We start from the raw sequence: 23,002 nt of genomic DNA on the forward strand, positions 1-23,002 counted from the left end.
TTCTTCGCATTTTAGTGTTTATGTACATAAATACTAAAAAAAGAGTGAACACCTTCACTCTTCTACCACCTGCTTCATTTCTCTCCGAAATGGATTCGTGGCAGGTTGAGGGACACGAACAAAATTTATTTCCTTCTCGATAGAATAATCATATCAATGCTAATTTCTTGAAGTATATCTTTATATTTTCACAACAATGTCTCTTTCTAGGTCTCTGACATTATTCCTTCTGGTTGGTAGCTTGCAATTTATGATTTCTTATCTGTGAATCATCTGTTTCATAAGTACATCCAATCCCCATCTAGTTTAGTTTATAGAACAGTCTCAAATAATTGGCGAAGTACTTCTTTTATCACCATTTTGAAAATCTCTTCGCTTTTCCTTAATCAAAAAATGTTTAAGCAAATATGTGGACTGTTTTGTACTGGTGGTAACTGTTAATATTTCAAAGACTGTAAAAGATATTACAAGATAATCTCTCTTCCAGACGCTGAACCCAAAATGGAATGAAGAATTTTATTTTAGAGTAAGTTGTTCATTTTTTGTAACAATTGTTATTGATAACTAGATTGATATATTATCCTAACAGATTCATTTTGAGTGAAAGCTATTAAATTTTTATTGTGAAATTCTTTTTGTTATGAAATATTTTTGAGTAGCCTCCTAATGTGTCCAGTTTTTCAAAGACTATGACTCGTGGTAACAAAATCTGAACTTGTTTCATTTGGGTATATTTTAGGAAAGTAAAAAGTTATCCAAATATCATATTTTAGCTTTTCTACTCTAATTTTTCTTTAAAAAAATAAGGTTAAATATAATTAAAAGAATAGCTTAATTATTTCTGTGAGGCGTAGGTTATAATTTATTTTAGAGGTAGATGAAAACAACACAGGCAACATGATTACAAAGAAGCCTAAAAATTACCAGTCATTTTCCAGTTAGGAAGGAAAATTTTTAAAAATCAAATATTTAGTGTAAGTGTATTTGTATAGTATAAAATTACTTCTAGAGTGTAAATATCACTGAATTAAGTAAAATTTTCTTAACCTTTTGTGCTTAATATCTAGAATTAACTATATGTAGAAATGACTGAACCAGTGAATTAACAGAGATTACTATTTAGTGAATTTTTCTGGTAGTTGCTGTTTGGTTTTTTTTTTTTTTTTGGTACCGAAATTTTGGAACTATTAAACCGCTCAGCTATTTAATAAAAAGAAAAGGGTTTTTTTCCCCCTCTTCAAATTGAATGTTTTCATTGTATAGCTGTGATATTAAAAAGTACTTTACCTTCAGAAACGCTCCAGATGAGACCTTCTGATGAGTGTCGATTCCCAAAGAACAGGATTATCATTTAGACCCATTATAATTTCGTCCTGATTTCTTCCTTTCAGTCACAATAGTATTTTATGTGCCCTAAACTTAGTTCGCAATATACATCTGTTTTCTATTATGCTCAGGGCTGAAATATGGCATTGATATTCTAATACTTGATGGGATCCTATATGTAGCCTCTACCAGATGTTATTTTAAATTAACTTCATGAAGGACTGGAAGGCTAATGGGGACAGATAGATGTTATTGGCTCTTAGTTACCTCTCAAATACAGCTTTCCACTTGTAAAAGTCCCAATTACTTAGACTCCTTTCAGCTTAATACCTTGGCCACATTTATGTAAATTTTAGTACATCCAAAAATTTTTTTTCACCTAATCTTAGCTATAGGCATATGTAAACTCTATTTTCCTTGGCTTTTTTTTTTTTTTTTTAAGGGCTTTGTTTTACTCATCCCATAAGTCTTTCTTGAGTGTCTACTGTCTACCGTGTGCTGGCTCCTGCCACAGCCCTTCACAGGGCTTAGACAGACGCTGACCTCTCCATCCATCTCCGTGCTCTGTCACTAGGCTCAGGGCAGGCCAAGGGGCAGGAAGCACAAGTCATACTCTCTGCGCAGTACCATCCAACATTGTTTCATTCCATTCTCCTTCGTGAAGCAGCCGAGGCTCACCAGCAGGACTTGGTCCCATGTCAGGCTCTGTCACATGCAACCATTCTGACTCTAGAGAGGCCACCCAAGGACCCGTGTTTTCTGCAGGTTCCTCATCTCTCCTCTAGGAGAGAGAGGCCCTTCCTGGATAGGGCCATTTCCAGCACTTACATGTGATGATATAAACAAGAATACCTACCACCATGTTTCACCTGTGGTTGGTACTCACAGAATGATGCTTGAGTCTGAATGATGATACCTGATTCTTTGGGGAGGTTTTGGTAAAGAGACAGAAAGAAGCAAAAAGACATCAAAACCCCAGTAGCTCTGATATTGACCCCACAGTTGCGGGAAGTGGCGACAGCTTTTCTTTCTCTCTCTCTCTAATGGTTCAAAGCATGGGCTCTGGAGACAAACGGGTCAGACCAGGCTGGGGTTCCGTTGCCCTGGATACTAGCTGTGGTCTCTTTGGCAAGAATCTTTACCCTCATGGTCTCAGCTCTGATTGTGAAATTGGAGTGATGGTTAATACATCATAAGGTTGCTATCACGCTTGAGATCATGTGTTTGTGATATATAATAAGGTAGTACCTAAAAAAATAAGATAAGTATACAGGCATGAAATTGTTTTTACAATTTTCTTTATTTTTATCATTGCTGTTATTACTGTTATTACTTATCAGGCCTAAGCGATCTCAGGCATAGACTTTGTGAAGCTCTAGCCTTTATGTCTAGAGACACGAGCATGATTTTTATAAAGATTGAGAAACACTTTAGAATTATCCTTTCTTGTATTAGAAAAGCAACAAAAAGCATGTTTTTCTATTGCGCCTAAGTGTTAGCATAGAACTATATAGAAATCAGTGGTAGAAAACTTGATTGAGTAGGTCCAGGGTTTCCAGAAGAGATCAGTTGTTCTGATTACACAGTTCATTCAGTGCATTATAAGTCATTCTATTCTTGGTCTCTTGTTTTATCCTTTGGATTATTTCTGCCCATTTTTGAAATACTATTTATGTCCCTATAGGTAAACCCATCTAATCACAGACTCCTGTTTGAAGTATTTGATGAAAACAGATTGGTAAGTGGGTTCCATTTTTCATTTTTGCTTTATTAAATTAAAAACTCAATTTTTAGAGCTGTATCTTTTAAAACTCAGTGTTTATGTCATACTTCTGACAGTATATATGCCACATCCCAAAACTTTATTTTTGTTCCACTACTAGTTCATGATTCTAACAAATATTTTTGTATGGCTAGGACAGAAAATTTATTTGTATCTATGCATGTTTTTATCATAATTAACATTAGTGAAAGTCGCCTGGATGATATAATAATAAAAGCATATGCTTATGCTCTTCTGCTGAAATACAGAATGGTAGGCAGATCTGTAGAGAGGTGACCACTCAGGTAAACAAACCTTTCAGGGTTTTAGGTATGAGCGAGACTACAATGCTGTCACGTATTCAACAGTGAATTTATGGTGATTCTTTTTTTGGGAAAATAAAAATCTAATTAACAGTAGATAGCAAAAAGTGAATCTATATTTAGCAGGTAAAATTAAGCTGTATTTTAAAAGTGGTACTTTCTCAAGGGAAATTAGTAAAAAGTACCTTTAAAGAACCAAAGATATGCCTGAGGCATAAAACGGATACAGACTAACATTTTATATGGAGATCGATAGCTAGGTAAGATATAGATATGTCTACACATAATTGATAAACCTAAGATTTTGATTTAGAAATAGAATTTCAGAAGCAAATTTTACTTAAAGCATTGTGTCAGTTAAGTAACTAGAATGTATACATGGAGTACCCCTAAATCAAGTGTTCCATCTCAGAAAATGAATATTGTTATGTTACGTGCAAGCTTTTAAGGTACCCTCAAGTAGTAGTATAACTTAGTGCACTCTGTTGTCTAATTTACTTTCCCTGAAATTTCGGTATATTTTTTGGTTAATGTGAATGTTCTCATGAATGCTGCTTGCTGCACAATTCAGCTGAAACTCCCAAGGTTCCGAATAGCGTGAGGTTAATATAATATGTGATCCAGAGGAGCCTCATAATACAACTCGCTTAATCCCCTGTCTTTGCAATTGAGAGAAGTGAGATCTAGAGCCCTTATGTAGTGTAAACACACCAGTCAGGCACAGTGCCCTGGTGGAACCTGCTGTGTTCCTAGTCTCAGGCCAGTGGTGGTGAATAGACAGATTTTTCACCCTGATTTTAAAAGTTGGGCGTGTATTTAATCTCCTGTGCTTGGTATTATTCTTCAAATTAGCCAGTAGATTCTGGCCTATGATCCTGACGTCTTTTCTGTTAAAAATATATTTGGGTTCTTGGTGGCTGTGCATCGAATTCAATATGTTATACCTTGGGTGATAATTAGTCATACTGTATATAACTAAGTCAGTTTTGCTGTGTGTATGAAGTTATTTTTGTGTTAATTGAATGAGGGATTCTGCTGAGGGTGCAGTTCTTAGCACCGTGCCCTCCCCCCCCATCCAGGGAAGACTGGGGATTAGGCAGTGTTCAGTAGAGTGACAATAAGTCCCTGGAGACAGAGATGCAGCCGCAGACTAATCCGTATTCTCTCATTTATTGAGTGTAATAACACTTCTTCAAGGTGAAGGAAGGGTCAGATTTGAGGGAAAATTGCCTCTTGTCAGATGTGTTCTAATTCATTATTTAATTTTCTTCTGTTAAGAGAAATTCACTGTAAAAAATTTAAAGTTTCTCATTTCCATTATCTAACACAATGACTTGTTGAGATGACCTTGCCATGGGCCCTGAACTATACTTCCAAACCAAAAAAAAAAAAAAAACCCCTTTGAATGCAGAGATCTAAGATACCCTGTGCGAATATAAACTCTATCTGAAAAATTGTTTTGCGACATTAATACCTAGCTTTGCCTCAGGCCACCTGCAGTGTTGTTACTATGCACTGAATGCTGCTGGCGGTTTTTCTTCTTTAGCTATTAATCTAGCTAAGACAATACGTGACTGTAGTGGTACTTGGCAGATTTCGCATTAAACAAACCAGCTTCCATTTCTCTCATGGAGATCATTTTTGCCATTTAAAACACATGCCTTGAGAAAACGGGTTTGGGTGTATGTAAACACAGGGTTAATCTTCCACGCCCTAGACTCCAGAGTTGTTGACAAAGTCAGACTTTGCAGATTTTAAAATAAACTTTTTGTCACTCTTCATAGCTTGGTATTTTCCCCTCCTATTTTTTTTTTTCCTCCCTCCTAAATAAACCTCCTTGTTAAATAACTAATGTTACTGGATCATGGAAAATAGTAAGTTTAAAACACGGAATATATCCAAGTTTACTATGTATCTGATGACACTGTTTTGAATGTGGGCTTTTATTTCTTAGCTCCTTTCTGGCCCTTTGCAAAAATAGCAAGATTCCATGCTCGTATCCCAGCTGTGTTAATATTGCTGACTTTTTACTGGAAAACAGTTAGCACTGGGCAGCCTGTTTTCTGTATGGTATGTAAGTTAACTTACAGCAAAAGCCAAATGTGCACCCTTCTTCAATTTTCCTTTCTTTTGGAGGGTGTTTTTTTCCCTCTCCTATCTGGCATGTGAGAGAAAATGTTTTCTACAGCTGGCTCTGTTTTCTCTGGTACTTCCATGTCTGATAGTCATACTATGCGTGAGATCAACACACACACATACACACACGCGCACACGCACACTTTTAAATGAAAAGTCTTGCAGCAGGAGCCAGACCACTAACTGGCAGGGCTGTAACTTGTGCCCCTCCAGTTAGCTATTTTGTTCCTTGTTAGCTATTTTGTTACTTGCAGATCATAGTCTAATTATTTAACATTAAAAGGACACTAATTCTGTAGGGCGTGTAGCCATATTTATAGTACATTTTATTAGTTTGCATTCCATCAGGGTAGTGTGGTGATATCATAAATAACAGGAACCTAACCTCCGAGGCTTGTGAAAGGGTTTTCCTAGAGCCAAGTCATTTTTACTTGTCCTCATTCGGTTCCATGGGGAAGGTGGGGGAATACCGTGTGTACTTGTGCGTTCAGTGCCAGGTCTCTGCGTCGGTGAGAGAGAGTTCCAGTGCACAGCTCCAGTTCGGAAAGAGCTGTCCTGTGAATGTGATGTGGCCAGATTTCTAGCAGCATGGCTCGGAGTGTGTTTGTTGCCTTAGTCAGCTGTGAGAGCTCCCTGCTGGGGCCACTCCTGGCTGATGGAAAAGTAGCAGCTGGGAAGGTGCTGTTTCAGGCTCTTGCTGTTTAAAAAAAAAAAAAAAAAAGCGAGAGAGCGAGAGGGGGGAAATCTCCACTAAGTCCACAAGCTGGCATTGGAGGGGGAGACGGCAGTCATGTGGTTCTGGCCATCCTACCCTCTGTCACAGTGCGGATGAGAGCTTTTTGCTCTTATCCAATCATGCCTGGAATGCCGCTTGCCACTTGGGTTATTTCTGCTATCTGTCGCTCTCGGTGCCGCAGTGCTAACGGTTTGGCAGATGGGACACTTTTTCTTGGAGTTTGTGTCTTCAGTTTTTGACTTCTGGCAGTGCCGGGGTGTCGTCGCCGCTCGCCCTCTCCCTCCCTGCCCCCCTGGGCACCATGGCCCATCGGCTTCGGTTTCATTTTGGCTCCGGTCGCAGCAACACAGCCCCCGAATCAGAGATCCTAGACCAGGAGAGAGAAGACGACTTTTTCATGGCATTCCACACCCTCCCGCGGAGGAGCGGCGCTCACCCCTTCGCCCACCCCGGCGCGGAGGACGGCGGCGGCCTGCAGGAGGCCGTGGGCGCGCTCAAGCGCAGCACGTCCATGTTCATCCCGCAGCTCCTGAGCGCCGTGGACGCGCGGCCCACCCGCAGCTCGTCCGTGCAGATCTCGCTGCAGCGCAAAGCGGCCGACGGCGCCCCCGACGCGTGCGTGCCGCCCGAGGGCCTGGACGGCGACGCGGCCCTGCTATCAGGGGGCAGCTGCCGGGACCCCTCAGAGCCCCAGACCCCTGAAAGCTCCCCTCCCAGGGACGCCGGGGGTGCAGGCCCCCAGGTCAACGGCACATGCGGCCGCCGAGCGTGGGGCCCTGTGGCCGCCGATGGCCGTGAAGAGGCCGAGCCTGCTGCCACCCGGGGACCTGAGGGTGGCGGGCTCCGGATCCAGCACCGAGCCTCCAGCGCTGACGTGCGCCAGGTGAGGCTGACGCCCTTTGGGGCCGATGGCCAGGGCAGCCCTTCGGTGCCGGAGCCCAGGCGCTGGTCCTTGCAGCATGTTCCAGATGCTTCTGGAAGTTCTGGGAAGCGGTGCTTTGTCTTCCAGTTGCAGCAGCCGCCACCCGGAGCACCGGGGGGTGGTGGTGACTTTAACTTCGGGTTCACGGGCACGAAAGGGGACAGGTTGGTGAGGTACCCCCGTATCCGGCTGGAAAGGAGCACCTCATATCCCACGCAGCCCCGAACGGAGCGCAGCAGCCCCACGGAAGAGCGGGGCCACTCGGGCCCCCCAGAGACGCCACCTCGGAGCTGCAGGGTGACTCCTGAAATCCACAGGACAAATTCCATGGAAAGGACGCCGCAGGGTCAGGGCTGCACGTTCAAGATCAGGCAAGATCAAAATGCAGGGCAGCAACATTTCAGAATTCTTGTGACTCGGGGGCCAGAGGAAAGTCACCAGAGTCCCGAGGAGGGGAACACTACCAACCCCGCTTCCACGGTGGCCGGAACCCCGGTAAGTTAGCGTGCGTTTACAAGTGAGGGCTGGTCAGAAGGAACTGATTCAAGCCCAGAAAGCTCATTCTGCAGTGTTAATTAAAGCGAACTTTATCTTCCTCCCTCTGGGAGTTTCCTTGCTTGGGGCCAGTGTAACTTCACGTTTGCCCAGGTTTGGGGAGCATGATTTCTGTGCGTCAGCGGTTGGTAGAGGTCCATGAAACTAGTTAGCATTTCAGAAAGTATCTTTCCTTTAGGTCTTCAAAGTCAAGTAACTCAGTTTTGAAAGTCTAAACACACCCCCCTTTCTCTTTTGAACAAAATAATTTTAAAAATCTATTACTTTAAATTAATCTGCCAGTACCCCAACACGATAATGTTGGAAATGCGTTTAAAAGCTGCTTGCTAATAAGCCTGTGACACTTTGCCTTTAAAAATAATCAGTTCTAATACAGGCAAGAGAATATCACCAAAAATTTGAGACTGGTCTTTTAATTAAGTTTATATAAAGTGTGATCAATTCTTTCTAATGGCCTTTTTTTGCTGTAGTGGGGCAGCCCTTGTTATATTATTTATTGTCCTGTTGTTTTTATTTTTGGCCCCATTACTGAACGAGAGTGGTCACACTTGTAGGACAGTAAAAAAATGTGTTTTTGAAGTAGATTGGCTTATGGGCCAAGGCTAGGTGAAACTGGGGACTTGTTAATGGTCAGATTGCATGGCCCTGCCCACTTCACGCTGCCCACTGGAGTGTCTAAGTGGGGATGCTGTATATAGAATAGTAAGTGCTCTGTCTCCAGCTGTGGAAACAGATGCCCTAGGACAGATTTGAGCCTTTATTGCTCCTCTGTTCTTGCTTTCTCCCTTTCAGTGAAATGGAGTAGAGAAAGACAGCTGCTAACCCCACCAGGCAAATGATGACTCGGCAGCTTTCGTAGTTCATAGTAGGATGAAAAGTTTCATCAGTTAGCTTTCTTTTACTAGTTAGTAATCACTAGCCATTAAGTGCTTTTTTGGAGAACAAGTCCTTATGTTGTGAATTGGATTTTTTTTCCCCCCTGAACTTCATGTGATTATAGGATTGAGTGTGTATGATTATGAAATGTCCAGGGGACTTCGTGTGTGGGTTTTAATTGTGAATTGTGACTTTTTCAAAGTGGATGGCTGAGTATTGCTGTAGAATGATATCATTTTTTTTTTTTTTTGCTTTTTGTTGAGAAATGGTTTTGGGCATTCAGGTAAACTTTCTCACTGCTCCATCATTCGTTTTTGCCATTCCAAAGGGGTATTCAGATGCTAAATGCAAATGTTATATTTTTCTTGGTGTTATATAACTGTTTCTTCTTAGCTCGTCCATAAGCCTTCTTCTTTCATTATTTCTAAGTGCTTTGTTTTGGTCCGAACCAATATCATTTTTATACAATGGTTCAAATTTCGATAGAATTTTGATATTGTAATAGCTTTTAACTACCTCAAGGAAGTACCATCACGACAGTCATAGGCTTCATTGGGTGGCACAATTTTGTAATGAACTTGGACCACCTGCCACATGAAAATTGACAAAATGCATTTTCTAAAGTTTCGATAACTGTTCGATTATATTACCAAAAATACTTGAATCATTTTTGCAATTTAGATATCAAGGATGCATGGATTTATGTAATTAAGGTCTAATCTGGCTTGAAATTTCTAATATACTTAGAAAACAAATGAGCCATACTAGAAATTATGTGTACCTTGCATACTGCATACAAAGGCTATGGTAACTTGCAAGGACTATTAGAGTGGAAAACAGATTTCTTCAAATTTGGAAATTTAAGTTTAAATTTAAGTTCTAAATAAAATAAAGAGCTCTTCTTGGAAGATGAGTTCTGTCTAGCACATGATAGTTTTTATTTTCATAGGTATATTTTTGTACACATACCTAAATTAGTAAATGTTAAGAAGCTTTCTTTCAAGCAAAACTTTTTTCTTTAAGAAGCAAAGACAAAGCTTGTCACATAGCAGGACTGTCTGCTCCATTCAACACTGTGTGTGCTTTTCGTTTGGGCAGGGTGCTAAGTGTAAGCAGCAGCTGCCACGGCCTTATTTATCTTGAGGAAAAACATTCACTTGGGCGTCTAGAGTCTGGCTGCCACCAAGCTTTTTTGATGTTTCAGATGTCTAATGCTTTGGTCAGAAGGGCATTTCATTATTAGTTTACATGAAAAATTAACTAAAATCTATTATAGTCAAGCTTTTGAATCATGCGAAAAATCTTTTTTGGGAAAATCAGGATTCCTTTTATGGGATATTCTCATATTTCATAATCTGTGCCTTAGACCTTATCATAAGGTTAACTTGTTGAGTGCTTTTCTCAGTCTGTGCCTCCCAAACGGCCTGTCATGAATAAATCTAAATGCAACATGACTCCAAAAAATGTTAACCAGCTAGATTCCCAGAAAAAAACACACAGGAATGAACCCCTTGTGATAACAGGTTTTCTACCCGGTCTGACGTCCTCAGTAAAGTAGAATGGGTTCTTACAGTCATCAGTTATCATCAGTTACAGTATTTAAGAGGTCTTCAAACTTATCGGCTCAATTTGTGGCATTTTTTTAATTGTCTTTTAATGCATAACTTAGTTGTTCCCTTAAATGAGTTTTCGAGTTACTTGGTCTGGTTATGAGCTTCTGAACTGCGTTAGAGCCATTCCACGGAAGCAGAGTCGCTGTTTTCCAGCATTGATGCCCCCTTTCAACATGGTTTCGTGCATAATAACTGCTAGCTCTGCACTGTACAAGGAGCCAGTTTTCTAGTCCCATTAATGCCACCAAGTGTTTAAGGCCCACTGTGTTTTTAACATTATACTAGGTCCTCAGAACGTTTCAGGGACTATCAGTTTCTTGCAGACACGGATTTCGTAATGTAAACAGAGGGTGGAGGGGTCATGGGCAGCAGGGGCAAAGACCCACTAACACCCACTCAGGTTGTCTGATCTCCCTGTGTCCCCCGCAATCGACATGTACCTCACAAAAGTGATTAAAAATTCATTTTATTGAACAAGAAAGGAATATCCAAACTTTTTTATTTATGAGGAATTTTAGTTTGACTCTCTGTTAGCAAAGGGTAATTTTACTTTCAGAAAAATTTCTACATTAGTATTACTTGTTGCCTTTTTTATCCTAAAAAATAATTCTATGAGCGTGTGCATAAACCACCCCTTTATTTGAAAACACAACAACATTGTAATGGATAAGAAAAAAGCTAGTATTCCTTTTATTGACTTGGTTTCTGAGTGGGTTCTATAAAGTCCCCCCCCCCCCCCGGGTATAGTAGTAACCTCTCTTAATGTGGTCTTATATGAGATTATGGAACAAAATCTCAACTGTTTTCACACAGAGACACATAGGACTTGCAGTGGTAGCTCATTTCTACAGCACTTCACCATTTGAAAAGTGCCTGTATTTAATATAGTCTATATAACTAGCCCAATGCAGAAGCTATGCCTCACTCAGCCTTCCCAACTATCATGTGAAATGGAGCTACTTTATTGTTTCAGATGAAGTAATGTGATACTGTCATGAGGCGTGACTAGTATACTGTTTATCACTTTGTGTATGTATAATGGGGATTTTAAGACTGTATATCTTTGTGCAACTAAAAAGCCTGTGTAGTGAAAAAGCAGCTTAATACTTCTCATGATGTGACATTTCTGCTGACAGTTTTGGGGATGGGAACTCCATTGGGTGCCTTGCAGCACTGGCCTAACGGAGAGAAGGGGGTGTCGTCGGAGGCCCACAGCCCCAGGCCCGGCAGTTGCCCAGCATGTCCTGGGGTAGTTAGATGCCCGTGCTCGGTGTACTTCCTCATCATGGAAAATGAGGATGAAAATGTCCAGCCCACAGGTTTATGGTGAGGTTTAGGTGAGGGCGGTACCTGACTGATGTTCATGTTGGCTTTTCTCCTTCTAAACCCAGAATCTGTAATACACAAATCTTTCTCTGAGGAAGGTGACTAGGTGAACTGTGAGCAATCAGTGTTCGATCAGCATGGCATTCGACACGGGGCAACGTGAATTTGAGGCATCCCTGAAAATGTTTAATAACTAGCCTTGCTGTCCTTCCGCTGTCATCTCATCGGCCCTGAATGTGAATCCGCTTAATAATCAGCATCACAGAGCGCTAACACTGCTCCGTGGTGTTGCAGTTCCTGGAAAGACTCAGCTGTGCAGTATAGAAAAAAAAACCTTTGATCGTATTTGCTCTGTTGGATTTTGAAACTTTGAAACATTTACTTCTCTGGCATCTCAGACATGTTATAATTTTACCATGTCATTTTACTGTGTTGTTTCCAGTGGCTGAATTTCCTTTTCTTCTTATAGACTGAAACAATCTAATGTTATCTGTAGAAAATCTCCATATTGTGTCATTTACAAATGAGGGCAGTATTAGGGAATGGGCCCTAATAGACACTGCATTTTAGAGGGTTTTCATAAATGCCACAGCTGCTTCTCTTGGCTAAGCCTGGAGGCAGAGCTCTTCAGCATTGAAATAAATCTATAATTTTATAATGCATGTTAATAAGAAAATTGTTACCTCAACATGAAGGTTCACAATACCAGAAGAGATTTACTCCATGTCAGAATTTTCTTAAAATGTAATAAATGTTGGGTTTCTTTATAGAGTTGATGATTTAAGACCACTTGAGGCTAATCTAAATGGTCATCTATTAGCACAACTTGAAATAAGAAGATTAAAAATAATAATAATAACGAACCAAAAATTATTACTGCTGAGATAGAATACTTCCCTAAATACATTGACCTTTTTTAGGTCTTAATGATACTACCAAGACATTTACAGTAATGAGGAAAAAGCAGGAAACTCATGGATGGTGTCGAAACTGTCGATGCACAAATACCAGAATATCTAACTTTCCTCGGGAAATGCCAAAAGAGGCTCGGGAAACCCAATCCAGAATTGGCTGGTGATCATTCAGAGGTTTAGTGTCCTGTCTGCCATCACTGAGCTCCTTTGATTCACACCAGGCAGCGTAATAGTCCTTGCCCTGTTCGAGACGGACTGGACAGCTCGCCTGCTGTGTATACCCAGCTCCAGTTTAAAGATTTAAAAGGCTTAACAGGATAGAGTGTTGAAAATATTAGCTGAAATATGTATTGCAAGAGGTCTTTGATTTTCTGGGCAAAGGGAGATTATTGAAAGATTTTTGGAAATAATTTCGACTCGACTCAGGATGCTCCAAGCATGCCTAATGACCTCAGCGGATTTTCCTTCTTGAATCTCTTGTTTATTATTCTTCTGTGGCTTACTCGGGAAACCGGGGAGACAGAAGAATATTAAAAAAAAATAAGTGAGTGAAACAGGTGGCCTGACATGAGTGGGCCTCAGAGTAAATCTTTGATGTCTTGCCGTTTTGTGCTGTCCTGGATTGACACTTTGGTGGTCCGTAGGCATCGCCATATTTTAACAGGAAGTCTAGCTTTCAGGACGGAGAATGGAGTAGATTGAATTTCAAGAAGCCTGCTTTTTATACCCTGGTCATTTTAGAACCATGGACTGTTCTGACACTTTTGAGTAAAGTGCTTAATGTGAAAGGAAAGGTAAAATGAAATGAAAGTGTCGTAAATTGAGCTGGAAAGGGCCCTGTTTTCTCTAGTTTGACCGTTGTTGCTACACTTAGTGTTCAGATACTTTGTATCAGTTCCTTTAAGTGCCTGCCCTAACTGCTTATTCTTTTGAAACCATTTTGTGTTTATTTTAGTGTTAAGTATTGTGCCTATACTACTGGGTAAACAGAAAGTGAAGGAATTCCTCCAGGGAGGAAGAGACTAGAGCGTCCCCGGGGAAACCTGCCTTTCGTAGGTCCCTGGCATTGACACGGTCTCCCTTTGTGGCTTAATTTTTATAGATCAGAGTGAATGAAGTGGCTTTTACTTCCCCCTAATAATAACTTTGAGTAATTTACTTTCGACCTGTGATCTTTCATTATATTGTTTTACCTCTTTTTTTTTTTTTTTTTTTTGAGAGGGGGAAGGCTAGGGTAGGGACGTTACTAGTAGGTGTATTAGGTATTCAATGATTCAAATAGTTTGATAGGTTTACAGTTTCTCTTTCGTGCTTTCTGTGGTTCAATCCAGAACTGATAGACTTTTTGTTTTGTTTTATGATAGACTTTTAAAGTGTATTTAATGACCCACACATGACACAACTCATCCATTGAGACTTTTTAAAGCTTCCTAATAATCCATACTTCTTGAGAATCCGTTTACCTCCCCATATTCTTTAAAAATACGTGACTAGGCATTTAACTCTAGAAGGAGAAAAAAAAAAAGGCTGCTTTGGTCTAGATTTTTTAAATTGAGCTGAATAGAAAAGTTGAGGCGGAGCAGGAATAATGAAATGTGTGTATTAAGCTCCAATCAAAAAACCTAGCACTTTGTCAAAGCAGGCAGTGTTTCAGGCTAGTTCTACGGCAGAACTTACAGCTCTTTGACTTTCCTAAAAAGTTAGCCTGAGCTGAATACTGTGTGCTAACAGTGTAACTCTACGGTTCTTTTATATTATCTTTCTCATGAGCACAAATGCCTTAAGCTCAGTATCTGTTCCATATGTACTTACTTGATTATGCTTTTTCCACTTGAAAAAAGAGATACTAAATTGTAATGTAACTTTAAAAATCTTAATGTAGGTTTAATATTTAAGCTGATTTAACCTCATGCTTTAAAAAAAAAAAATCCCAATACAATATATTGTTCATATAAGTAGGTATTACTGGGATGCCCAGATGCTACAACAAAGGTAAAATGAATGAAAATAGTTTTATATAAACATAATGTTCCTACATGCCTGCCTGCTCCCTTGATTGAAATTATATTAGCAAGAGATGCTCCCGCGTTCCACAGTATGGTGTTCATCTCCAGCTGATGTGTGCAGGAGTCATTGTTAAATTTTATATTCATAAACTTATGGAACTGTGAGTTTCCTTAGGAGTCGTGTTGGCCAGTTCCTTTCAGTTTAAAGATGAGGAAACTGAGAACATTGATTTTGCAATTACAGAGTGTATATATTTTTTTTCATCTCACATGTGTGAGATAATTACTTTTTCATAATACCGCCTAGGAAGCAGTGTACTTCTTGATGTTGGGAACAGCAACGGTTGGGCAGTCTGGTCTCTAGATCTTTTGGCTCAGCACACAGGAGGCTGAGATGAGGCGTACCCAGCAGAAGCCTTAATTCGCAGGAGCAGGCATAAGTGCTGATACCCAGCAGAGGCAACGGGTGACAGATTGCTTTCACATGGGATGGGGCACCTTGGGTCATCATGGACAGGAGTGATGTAGTGGAGGGGAAGGTTGGAACCAGATCTGGAAAGATGACCAGGATTGGTCTCAGCGGGTTAGTAGGAGGGGCCTTGTTTGGAAGACTGAAGGTAAAAGTGGCTGCCAGCGATGTGGTTGCTATGTTTGCCCAGGAATGTCCTCGATCATGATCAGCAAGATGCGGCAAATTGTGTTTTAATGACAAAAGTCATTGAAGAATTTTGGGGTGTGATTGATTATTGGCATGAATGATTCTTCCTCATCAAATATGAAGTTGAATGAATTTTTTCCTTGTCTGCCTGCCTTGCCCAGAGCTGGGCCCAGCTGGGGACCAAAGGATACCAGGACAGTTCCTGCCTTTGAATGATGTGGTAGCAGGAATTAATTACACAGATGTCTGCCACCTTTTTAATACATCGTAGAACCATAACTTGTACAGAAATGACTGTTAATGTTTATCTGTGCAGTGGAGAATTTATCCTGAAGAAGAAAGAACAAAAGAAATGAATAGTGTAAGCATTTCTCTGTATGTCTTTCTGTGTGAAATGACATTATAATATCAGAAAATGCTAATCCTTACTATACATTAGGGTATGGGAAATGTTATATTACTTATTTACAGTACATATTCTTAAACATTTGCATTGAGATTTAACAACAACAAATTGAACAAGGAAAATAGCCCACATTTCCATCATTCAGATTAACCTAAACCAAGCATTAAAATAAGTTCAAGATTGTCTAAATCTAGGTTATTCAAATAACATCATATAAAATGATTTCGCACTATAGAATAAGAAGCAAAAAAAAAAAGTATCAGATCTGTGAAGGATGATACATCTCTAAACTTGGAATCAGAAAAGGAAACTACAAAGAAAAGATAGATTCAACCATATAAAAGTCTTAAATTTATGGACCGTGAAAAAAATTAACTTGGGAAGACAACAGATGTTTTTCTTAGTGATTAGTATGATTTTTCTCGTGTAGTATATCTTTTCAGTGTCTTTGACTTGACTCATATATTTTTGCTAACGGATTTGTGTGTATGTCAAAAGTTGTAAATGCCAGAATGTGTCCAGGCTCCCGTCTCTCCTGATTCTCTGACCTTTGCACTGGGAGGTAGATAAACGTAGGCGAATCACATAAAGGTATTAACAATAAAGACATAAATGTCCGACCCCCAAGTTGTATCACTTTTTCACTAATGCACCTTTGACATTATAAAAAATGGTAAATAGCTATAATCACAAAATTGGAAGAATTCATGGTTCAAAATAGTGTGTTCACATAGCTGGTGGTAGTATCCATGGATATGACCGTGGAATGATTTTCATCCATTTAAGTATTTAAAAACGATAAGACAAGTTATAGGTGCTAAAATTCTTAGGTTTTGAAATATGAGTCAACCCAGAAGAAGTTACAAATCTAAGCAAAAACCTTTATAAAGAGGTTTTTATTTTTTGCTTTTCAAGTGGGTTTGCTTTCCATACCATCACAAAGAGCAGATGGATGGAAAGAAGTTTTTTTAAGGTTAATGACTACTATTAAAATAATTGGGCGAGTGCGCAGTTATATCTGGGTATAAGCCATCAAACCTTTTGGAAAAGGAATGCTTTAATCTTTCATTCCATATATTAGTCACTAGACTTTTTAAATTTGAAGTTTTCTTTTCATTCAGTACGTATGTGAAATAGGTGAATTGAGTTTGATAGGTCATTATTTTTTGTTTATGAAAACTCTGCTGTCACGAGAATGTGCTTCCTGAAGTTCACATAATTAAGCACTTTAGAATGTCCCAGTTCTTCCCGTCAGGTGTTAATCCCATAAGCTTAGATTGCCACTTGACTTGGCGCTTCATTTGCAATCTACAGGAAATTGCCTATAGTTCATATTTTAAATTCAAGTCTCCTAAAATCCTATTTCATTTCTGCTGAAACCCAGTTACCTTAGGAAGTAATGCGCGGTTAAGCTAACATGATGTTAGGAGGTAATGTGATGTTAAGAGTTAAACTACAGCTGAGATAATTCCCAAGAGACCGAGACTTCAGTCCTCAGGGGGATCACTGAACAAGTCGAGTGCCTCTCTCGGCAGAGAGATTTTAAACTTGTAAAAGAGGCCTGGGGTTTGGGGGATACAGGAATCTCTGTTCCCAAGGGGCTGATCCTTTTTATTGAGAAAAGGCATCACACACATATGAAAGACTGGGCACGTAAGGGTGGCCCATTTCCTTTAATGGTTTACTACTCTCAGAGAGTTGATCTAACACAAGAACACTGAGAAAAATTAAGAAAAATTAGGAAACAACAATATTGCCTCATCCGGGGAACCCCCAAAGGGCACCACGTGCATGGATCGAGTATGTATTGATCAGGGGACCATGACACAGGAGAAGTCCTGTAAAAAGCCTTTCTGTGACTCTGGAGCCAAAGGTAGGTGTGACTCATGCATGAGACATCTCGTGAAAAAGGACATAGAAGGAAACAAAAAATTCATCTTGGAGATCAAAGTACCAGGTTGCCTGCCTTAATCTGAAGAAAAATAGTTTAGGGTCTTTTTCTTTTTTTTAATTTACTAATTAAAGGTTTTGGGGGGAAAGCTTGCTTGCTTGCTTTATTTCTCTCTCTCTCTCTCTCTCTCTCTCTCTCTCTCTCTCTCTCTCTCTCTCCCTCTCTCTCTCCTTCCTTCCTTCCTTCCTTCCTTCCTTCCTTCCTTCCTTCCTTCCTTTTCTTTCTTTCTTTTTAAGCAAATGATAGAAGTCAATCGTTACATCACTCACCTACTTACTATTACCTTTGCATTGAAGAACGGGCCTATTTTGAAGAGCTCAGGCAGTGAAATGCAGTTTCGCGCCTGACATCTGTACCCTGGTGATAGGATACACCTATCTGAGGGTTCTCGGTGTGCACGACCGTCATCTCGGTGCCTTTGTTTTGTCAGACTGCTTTGGAGAGAGCTGATGCTGAGGTGAAAAAGGTGATTATGCGTTTCTGACTCATGGAATGATAACATTTATACTTTTCCAAAACCTCCCTATTTTCCGTAAGTGGAACTTATTTTGCAGCTGGAACACCTTGAAGGTGGTGGTACCTGGGCTCGGGGCTGCTGGGCCCCTCGCCACGTTTATTCTTCCAGCTCCTAGGGACAATCATCGGTTCTCTCAGGAGTTCGTCTGACGTTAATACTTAGACTGTCAAACCCAGGTATTTAGACTGTCATCTTCACGTTGCGGTGCCTTGAAAAAGGGAAGCTTTTATTCTCCTTGAGCAAGTGATATTTCAAGATGCTTTCTGCTGCCTGTGTCATGCTAGGATGTGGGTGGATTTATTTTTGCAGTGTCGCACCAGGGAGCCTGCTTCTGATTTGCAGACTGCACTTGTTATAAGGCATATTGTCCATTGATGAATAATGTGTGGGCCAGAGAGCAGATACACAGCTTTTAAAATAGCTCATTTATCCTGCAAGCCTCATTCCCAGAGAAGCCGGCCCTTCAAAAGTGCTGTCCAGGAGCAGGATTTTTTGCATCTGTTTTTTCCAGTTTCTGAAGTCATTGTTTTTGCCCTCTGGTTCATCATGGTTCCTTGACAGGCTGAGGACTTGAAAACAGATCCAGGCTTAGTTCATGGAGAAGATCTGAGGTGGGCAGAGAATTTTTCACTCACTGCTAAGGAAATAGGTGCTCCTTTGTCTCAGCTACTGAAAATTTCCCTTCTATGTGGGTTGAGAGAAAGGGAAATACCAGACATCACACTTTGTACCGAATCCTGCAGAAACCCCAGAGTGGCCACAGCCAGTTCACCCTCGTTTCTTTGAACCTACTCGCTAAGACATGTATAGAGGCTCTGGGTTTGGAGGAGCCTCTCAGATCCTCGTGGAGTGGAAAGTTCCACTTGAGGGACTGCTCCTGGGAACAGCCATGACTGGGTCACAGGCAAGGTGTGGCAGCAAATGGGTTAGAGCCACCTCCCTTAGGGTCAGCCCTGTAATCCCAGTGATCTTTTTTTCACAGAAACCTTACTTCGAATGGATTTTCCTTTTGAGTTTTTATTTTGCCTAATATGTTGCAGTCTTCACTCAGTTGGTCAGGTGGCATCTGTTCGAATGCTGGTGTGTGTTGCCAAGGAAAAGGGATGCAGGAAGATTTAGCTGAAGTGGAGATGGGGGGGGGGCGGTGGACGGAGGGGAGGCAAGGGAGGACGGGGAGTGAGCGGGTAGGTTGTTTTGGGGGTCTGGGCTGGATTAAACAGTAATTATCTATAGAACGGAGGTTTAATGTTTAAAAAGTCATTGCTTTACAACTCAGAAAATCATCCTAGGTTCATGAAAGTGTTTTCCAGGCTATTGAATGTTTTTTTCCATTTCCTACCCTGCATTCAGACTGGTCTTTAAATGGCACAATACAGCAGAAAGAATTAAATGGTATTAACCTTCTGCCCAGTGCAAGCAACTGGTGATCAGATTTTTTATTTTATTTTACTGTATTGCTATTTCCCCCTATTAATAGGTTGCTTTTTAATGGAATAGAATCTGCCAAGGATAACGCGGACTGGCTAAAAAATTTCACCGAGTTTATTGGTTGCGGAGGGTGGGGCATGGTACGCATTCTGAAGTGCAATCAGGGTTGAGAACAGCCAGTTTAAGGAGTCAGTGCTCGTGACAACCTAAATCTTGAGTTGGTTAATAATCCTCGGGGTAAGTACTTTTCTAGTACATTTATTCCCCATGACCTTCCTTCATCACCCCCAAATACATGTTTTGTTGCTTATGTGGTGGCTTTTGCTGGAAGAGGGGGTGTCCTTTTGTGGCCCAAGAGTCCACAAAATAAATTTCCATGCACATAAGTCTGTACAATACCTGGGCATTAAGAGCAGCACCGTGTTCCAGTTGAATATTTGCAGTGTATATGGGGAAAAACTTATCTCCCAAAATAGCTTAGAAATGAAAGGAATAATTTTCTCCTCAGTTTCCAATTGCACATGGTTAGTGAAAGTGGGATTTCAAATCTCGACTGGAAAGACCGGTCTGTCCTGTTAATATTTTATGTGCAAATGCCATTTTTCTCCAGGTAACTAAAGTATCTTCCTTCTGTAAATATTAACTTGACTGCATTTTTGTGGCTTTTGAAAACTCCACCTCTTGACCAGCTGTCACATTTTCATGACTTTCAGAGTTGTGGTAATAGGTGGTTTCTTCCTTAGAGTGTTTAAAGCAAAATATTAAAAATGAAAAGGATTGTAAAGTTGACCTGGGCCACCGTCTCATTTTTAAACAGGAGCGTGCAGTGGCTCATCACATCTCACTCTATGGTGCCTCATAGATGTCACGGGGTTTTTTTGTTTGTTTGTTTGTTTTTTGTTTTGTTTTGTTTTTTTTGTTTTTTTGTTTTTTATGAATAGAAGGCAAGACCCTCCACCAACAAAAAGATTACAGCTCGCTGTATTGCAATGGTCTGGAACCAAACCCACCCAAAACCGCCATATCTCTGAGGTGTGCCCGTTACAGCTGCATCTTGGCCATCTGGAGCCTTTTGGAAATGAATTGCCCAAGGATAGTTCACGCTGTCCTGTTTCTCTCTTTCACGCCTTCTTAAGTAGAACATTCTAAGCAGATCTCAACAGGTGTTTTTTTGTTTGTTTTGTTTTGTTTCAGCTCAGTGTTTCTCTTGCAGTATAATCTAGTCATCCTTTAAGTAAATATTTATCGATGGTGCTGTCAGGATATATAATATACTTCATTATTGAAGTTCTCGGGACACCGTGATCTTAGAGAAGTTTGTTGCTTATTGTTGATTTCTCATTTCTCTGCTAATTACTACTTCTTGTGGCTGGCATTATAGTAGCCCTCCCTCTTGTAATTTGCTGCTCCTGACCGGCTAAGGACTTAGAAGGTGTTTGGGCGAGCTCATTAGGATTGTTTATAAAATGAGAATAAATAGGCTGAGAGTAAGGATTCAAATTGTTCTTTTTAAATAAAGTGCGTATGATCTGTCTTTCGTCCTTCTCCCCCGTATCCCTTTGCTTCTTATACTTTTCTTTGTCCTCTTGAAGCGTGTCCAGAATCAGATAGATTACTGTAAGATTTAAGTTTGAGAATTCGATGGGCTCATAAACACCAGCAGCTAAGCACAGTTCCTCGCACATTTAGTGCTTAGTAAATGTTAGCTGTTTTTATTTTTGTTCCCTCTGAAGAAGATGTAAATTCTTCACAGATGTTTAAGGATTGGATACACAACCAACCTGTCAGCTGAATTTATATTGGAAAACACATTTTTAATTCATCTTCACTGTTTATTGTTATCTAGATTTTGTTCTCATCCTTTTAGGGTTAACACATTTTCTACTGTACTCCAAGGAAGAACCAGTGACCAAGGAAATCAATAAAAAATGTTCTTTAAAAAGATTTTATGATTCATTAGACTACCAGATATCAGCAACTTTTATTTTTATGACTTTAGAAGGACTTTATAGGATTTGCTGGTTTATTCTCCTCTTTTTTAAAGGCTAAACCAAAATCATTTTTGGATCTTTCTTTTTTCCTTTCTTTTTTCCTGTCTTTCCCTGAATGTATTTCAGAGTTTTATAATTTAAAAGTTACTTTCTTTTTTAAGTTACTTTTCATAAATTATGAAAACCAGATTATAAACCAAGATGTACAGCTGATCATTTATCAACAGTGATGTAATTGCACTTGTGGTCTGTGTATTTGGTTGTGAGTAGGGTATAAAAGTGTAGGAATTGAATGAGTACCTTCCCTCATTGATTATCATGTTTGCTGATAATTATATTAAAATGAGTATTTTTTTTTTATTTCCCCCACTTCACACTATATGTGCTTCTCTCTAATCTATTCTTTGAATTTCAGGAGTCTAATAATAAAGTATGTGTAAAGAATTAGTTGCTAATTTTGGATATGCTTGAAACGAGATTGTCAGCAAATTACAGCTTCTAACCTAGGACTCCAGTTTGTTGTGGATTAGACATCATCCCTGGTGTAGAAGATAAATTCCAAACTCAAAAACAGTATAAAAACTTCATTTTTCCCCCCCATGTATCAGACTTTCCTTATATGCCTTTAAGATACTTAAAATGTTATAAGATTATAGTTTTTCTTTCCAGGATTATTTTATTTACATTAAGATTTTATGGTCTTAAATCTTTTGGAGATTAGAGACTAGAAAACAAATCTTTACTGATTAAATAGTAACTATAAAGACGTACTTATTTCTAAATTCTGGTCAGTGGGTAATGGCTGTGACATAAGCTTTAGATCAGTAGTAAAGCTGACAGGAAATTAATATTATTTAGTTCAATGTCTCCCCCCACCATTTAACAAAAAATAATTAAGTCCGGAGAGATCATGTGATTTGCCTGCTATTGCCACTTTTATAAACAGGAACTCAGTAAGGATAGGCGGGCGACCCTTCTGGATTCCTTTACATTCCCTGTACTGTTCTAGAGATGCAAGTACCGAGTAAGAAAAACATGGCCATCACTCGCAGAAGGCTCGCTTTTCAGCTATCGTAGTTATTATGAATAGTAAAGAGAGAGTCGCACGTGAAATACCCGCATCTTTTCATAAGTCGGCCAAAGGAAGTAAACCGGAAGCTGAGACAGAGGCAATGATGGGAAGGCCTGCTTGAGGAAGGGAGCCCAAGACGCGCCCCTCTCGAGGGCTGACCGCCGGCGGAGGCCTGCTGTGGACGTGCAGCCCGGGCCGACGGAGTCACGAGCACAGACGTCCCGCGTCGGGAAGAGAGTCGGGTGTGTTGGAGGAGCTGAAACAGTGAGGCTCGAGCTTAGCGGGTGAGGGGGTAGGGGTCCAGGATGCAGGGAAGATGTTCAGGGGGCCCCGGCGTGCCCACACTCATCTGATTGTAAACGACGTGGAGGTGCCTCGGCAGATAAAAACAATTGAAATGAACTTCTTTGGAGCCTGGGAAAATACCGTAGCTATTTCCAAAAAAAAAAAAAAAAAAAAATATATATATATATATATATATATA

At 40.1% G+C, this 23,002-nt stretch overlaps 1 protein-coding gene across 14 annotated transcripts in view; it reads left to right on the forward strand.

Annotated features, from left to right (window-relative positions):
* NEDD4L (NEDD4 like E3 ubiquitin protein ligase) overlaps positions 1 to 23,002 on the forward strand; it is a 297,333-nt gene that overhangs the window by 157,967 nt on the left and 116,364 nt on the right. For 7 of the 14 annotated variants that reach the window (XM_016129127.2, XM_016129128.2, XM_016129129.2 and 4 more), the window contains 2 exons: positions 488 to 526; positions 3,011 to 3,064. In XM_016129127.2, the coding sequence (XP_015984613.2) occupies positions 488 to 526; positions 3,011 to 3,064 (93 nt within the window). Of the gene's footprint in view, positions 1 to 487; positions 527 to 3,010; positions 3,065 to 6,584; positions 7,701 to 23,002 lie in introns of those variants that run through there. The other 7 variants (XM_036230085.1, XM_036230087.1, XM_036230084.1 and 4 more) reach the window with 5 other exon arrangements.

This window comes from Rousettus aegyptiacus, unplaced genomic scaffold, assembly GCF_014176215.1.
Source record: "Rousettus aegyptiacus isolate mRouAeg1 unplaced genomic scaffold, mRouAeg1.p scaffold_m13_p_12, whole genome shotgun sequence".
In the NCBI taxonomy this organism is placed as follows: Eukaryota; Metazoa; Chordata; class Mammalia; order Chiroptera; family Pteropodidae; genus Rousettus; species Rousettus aegyptiacus.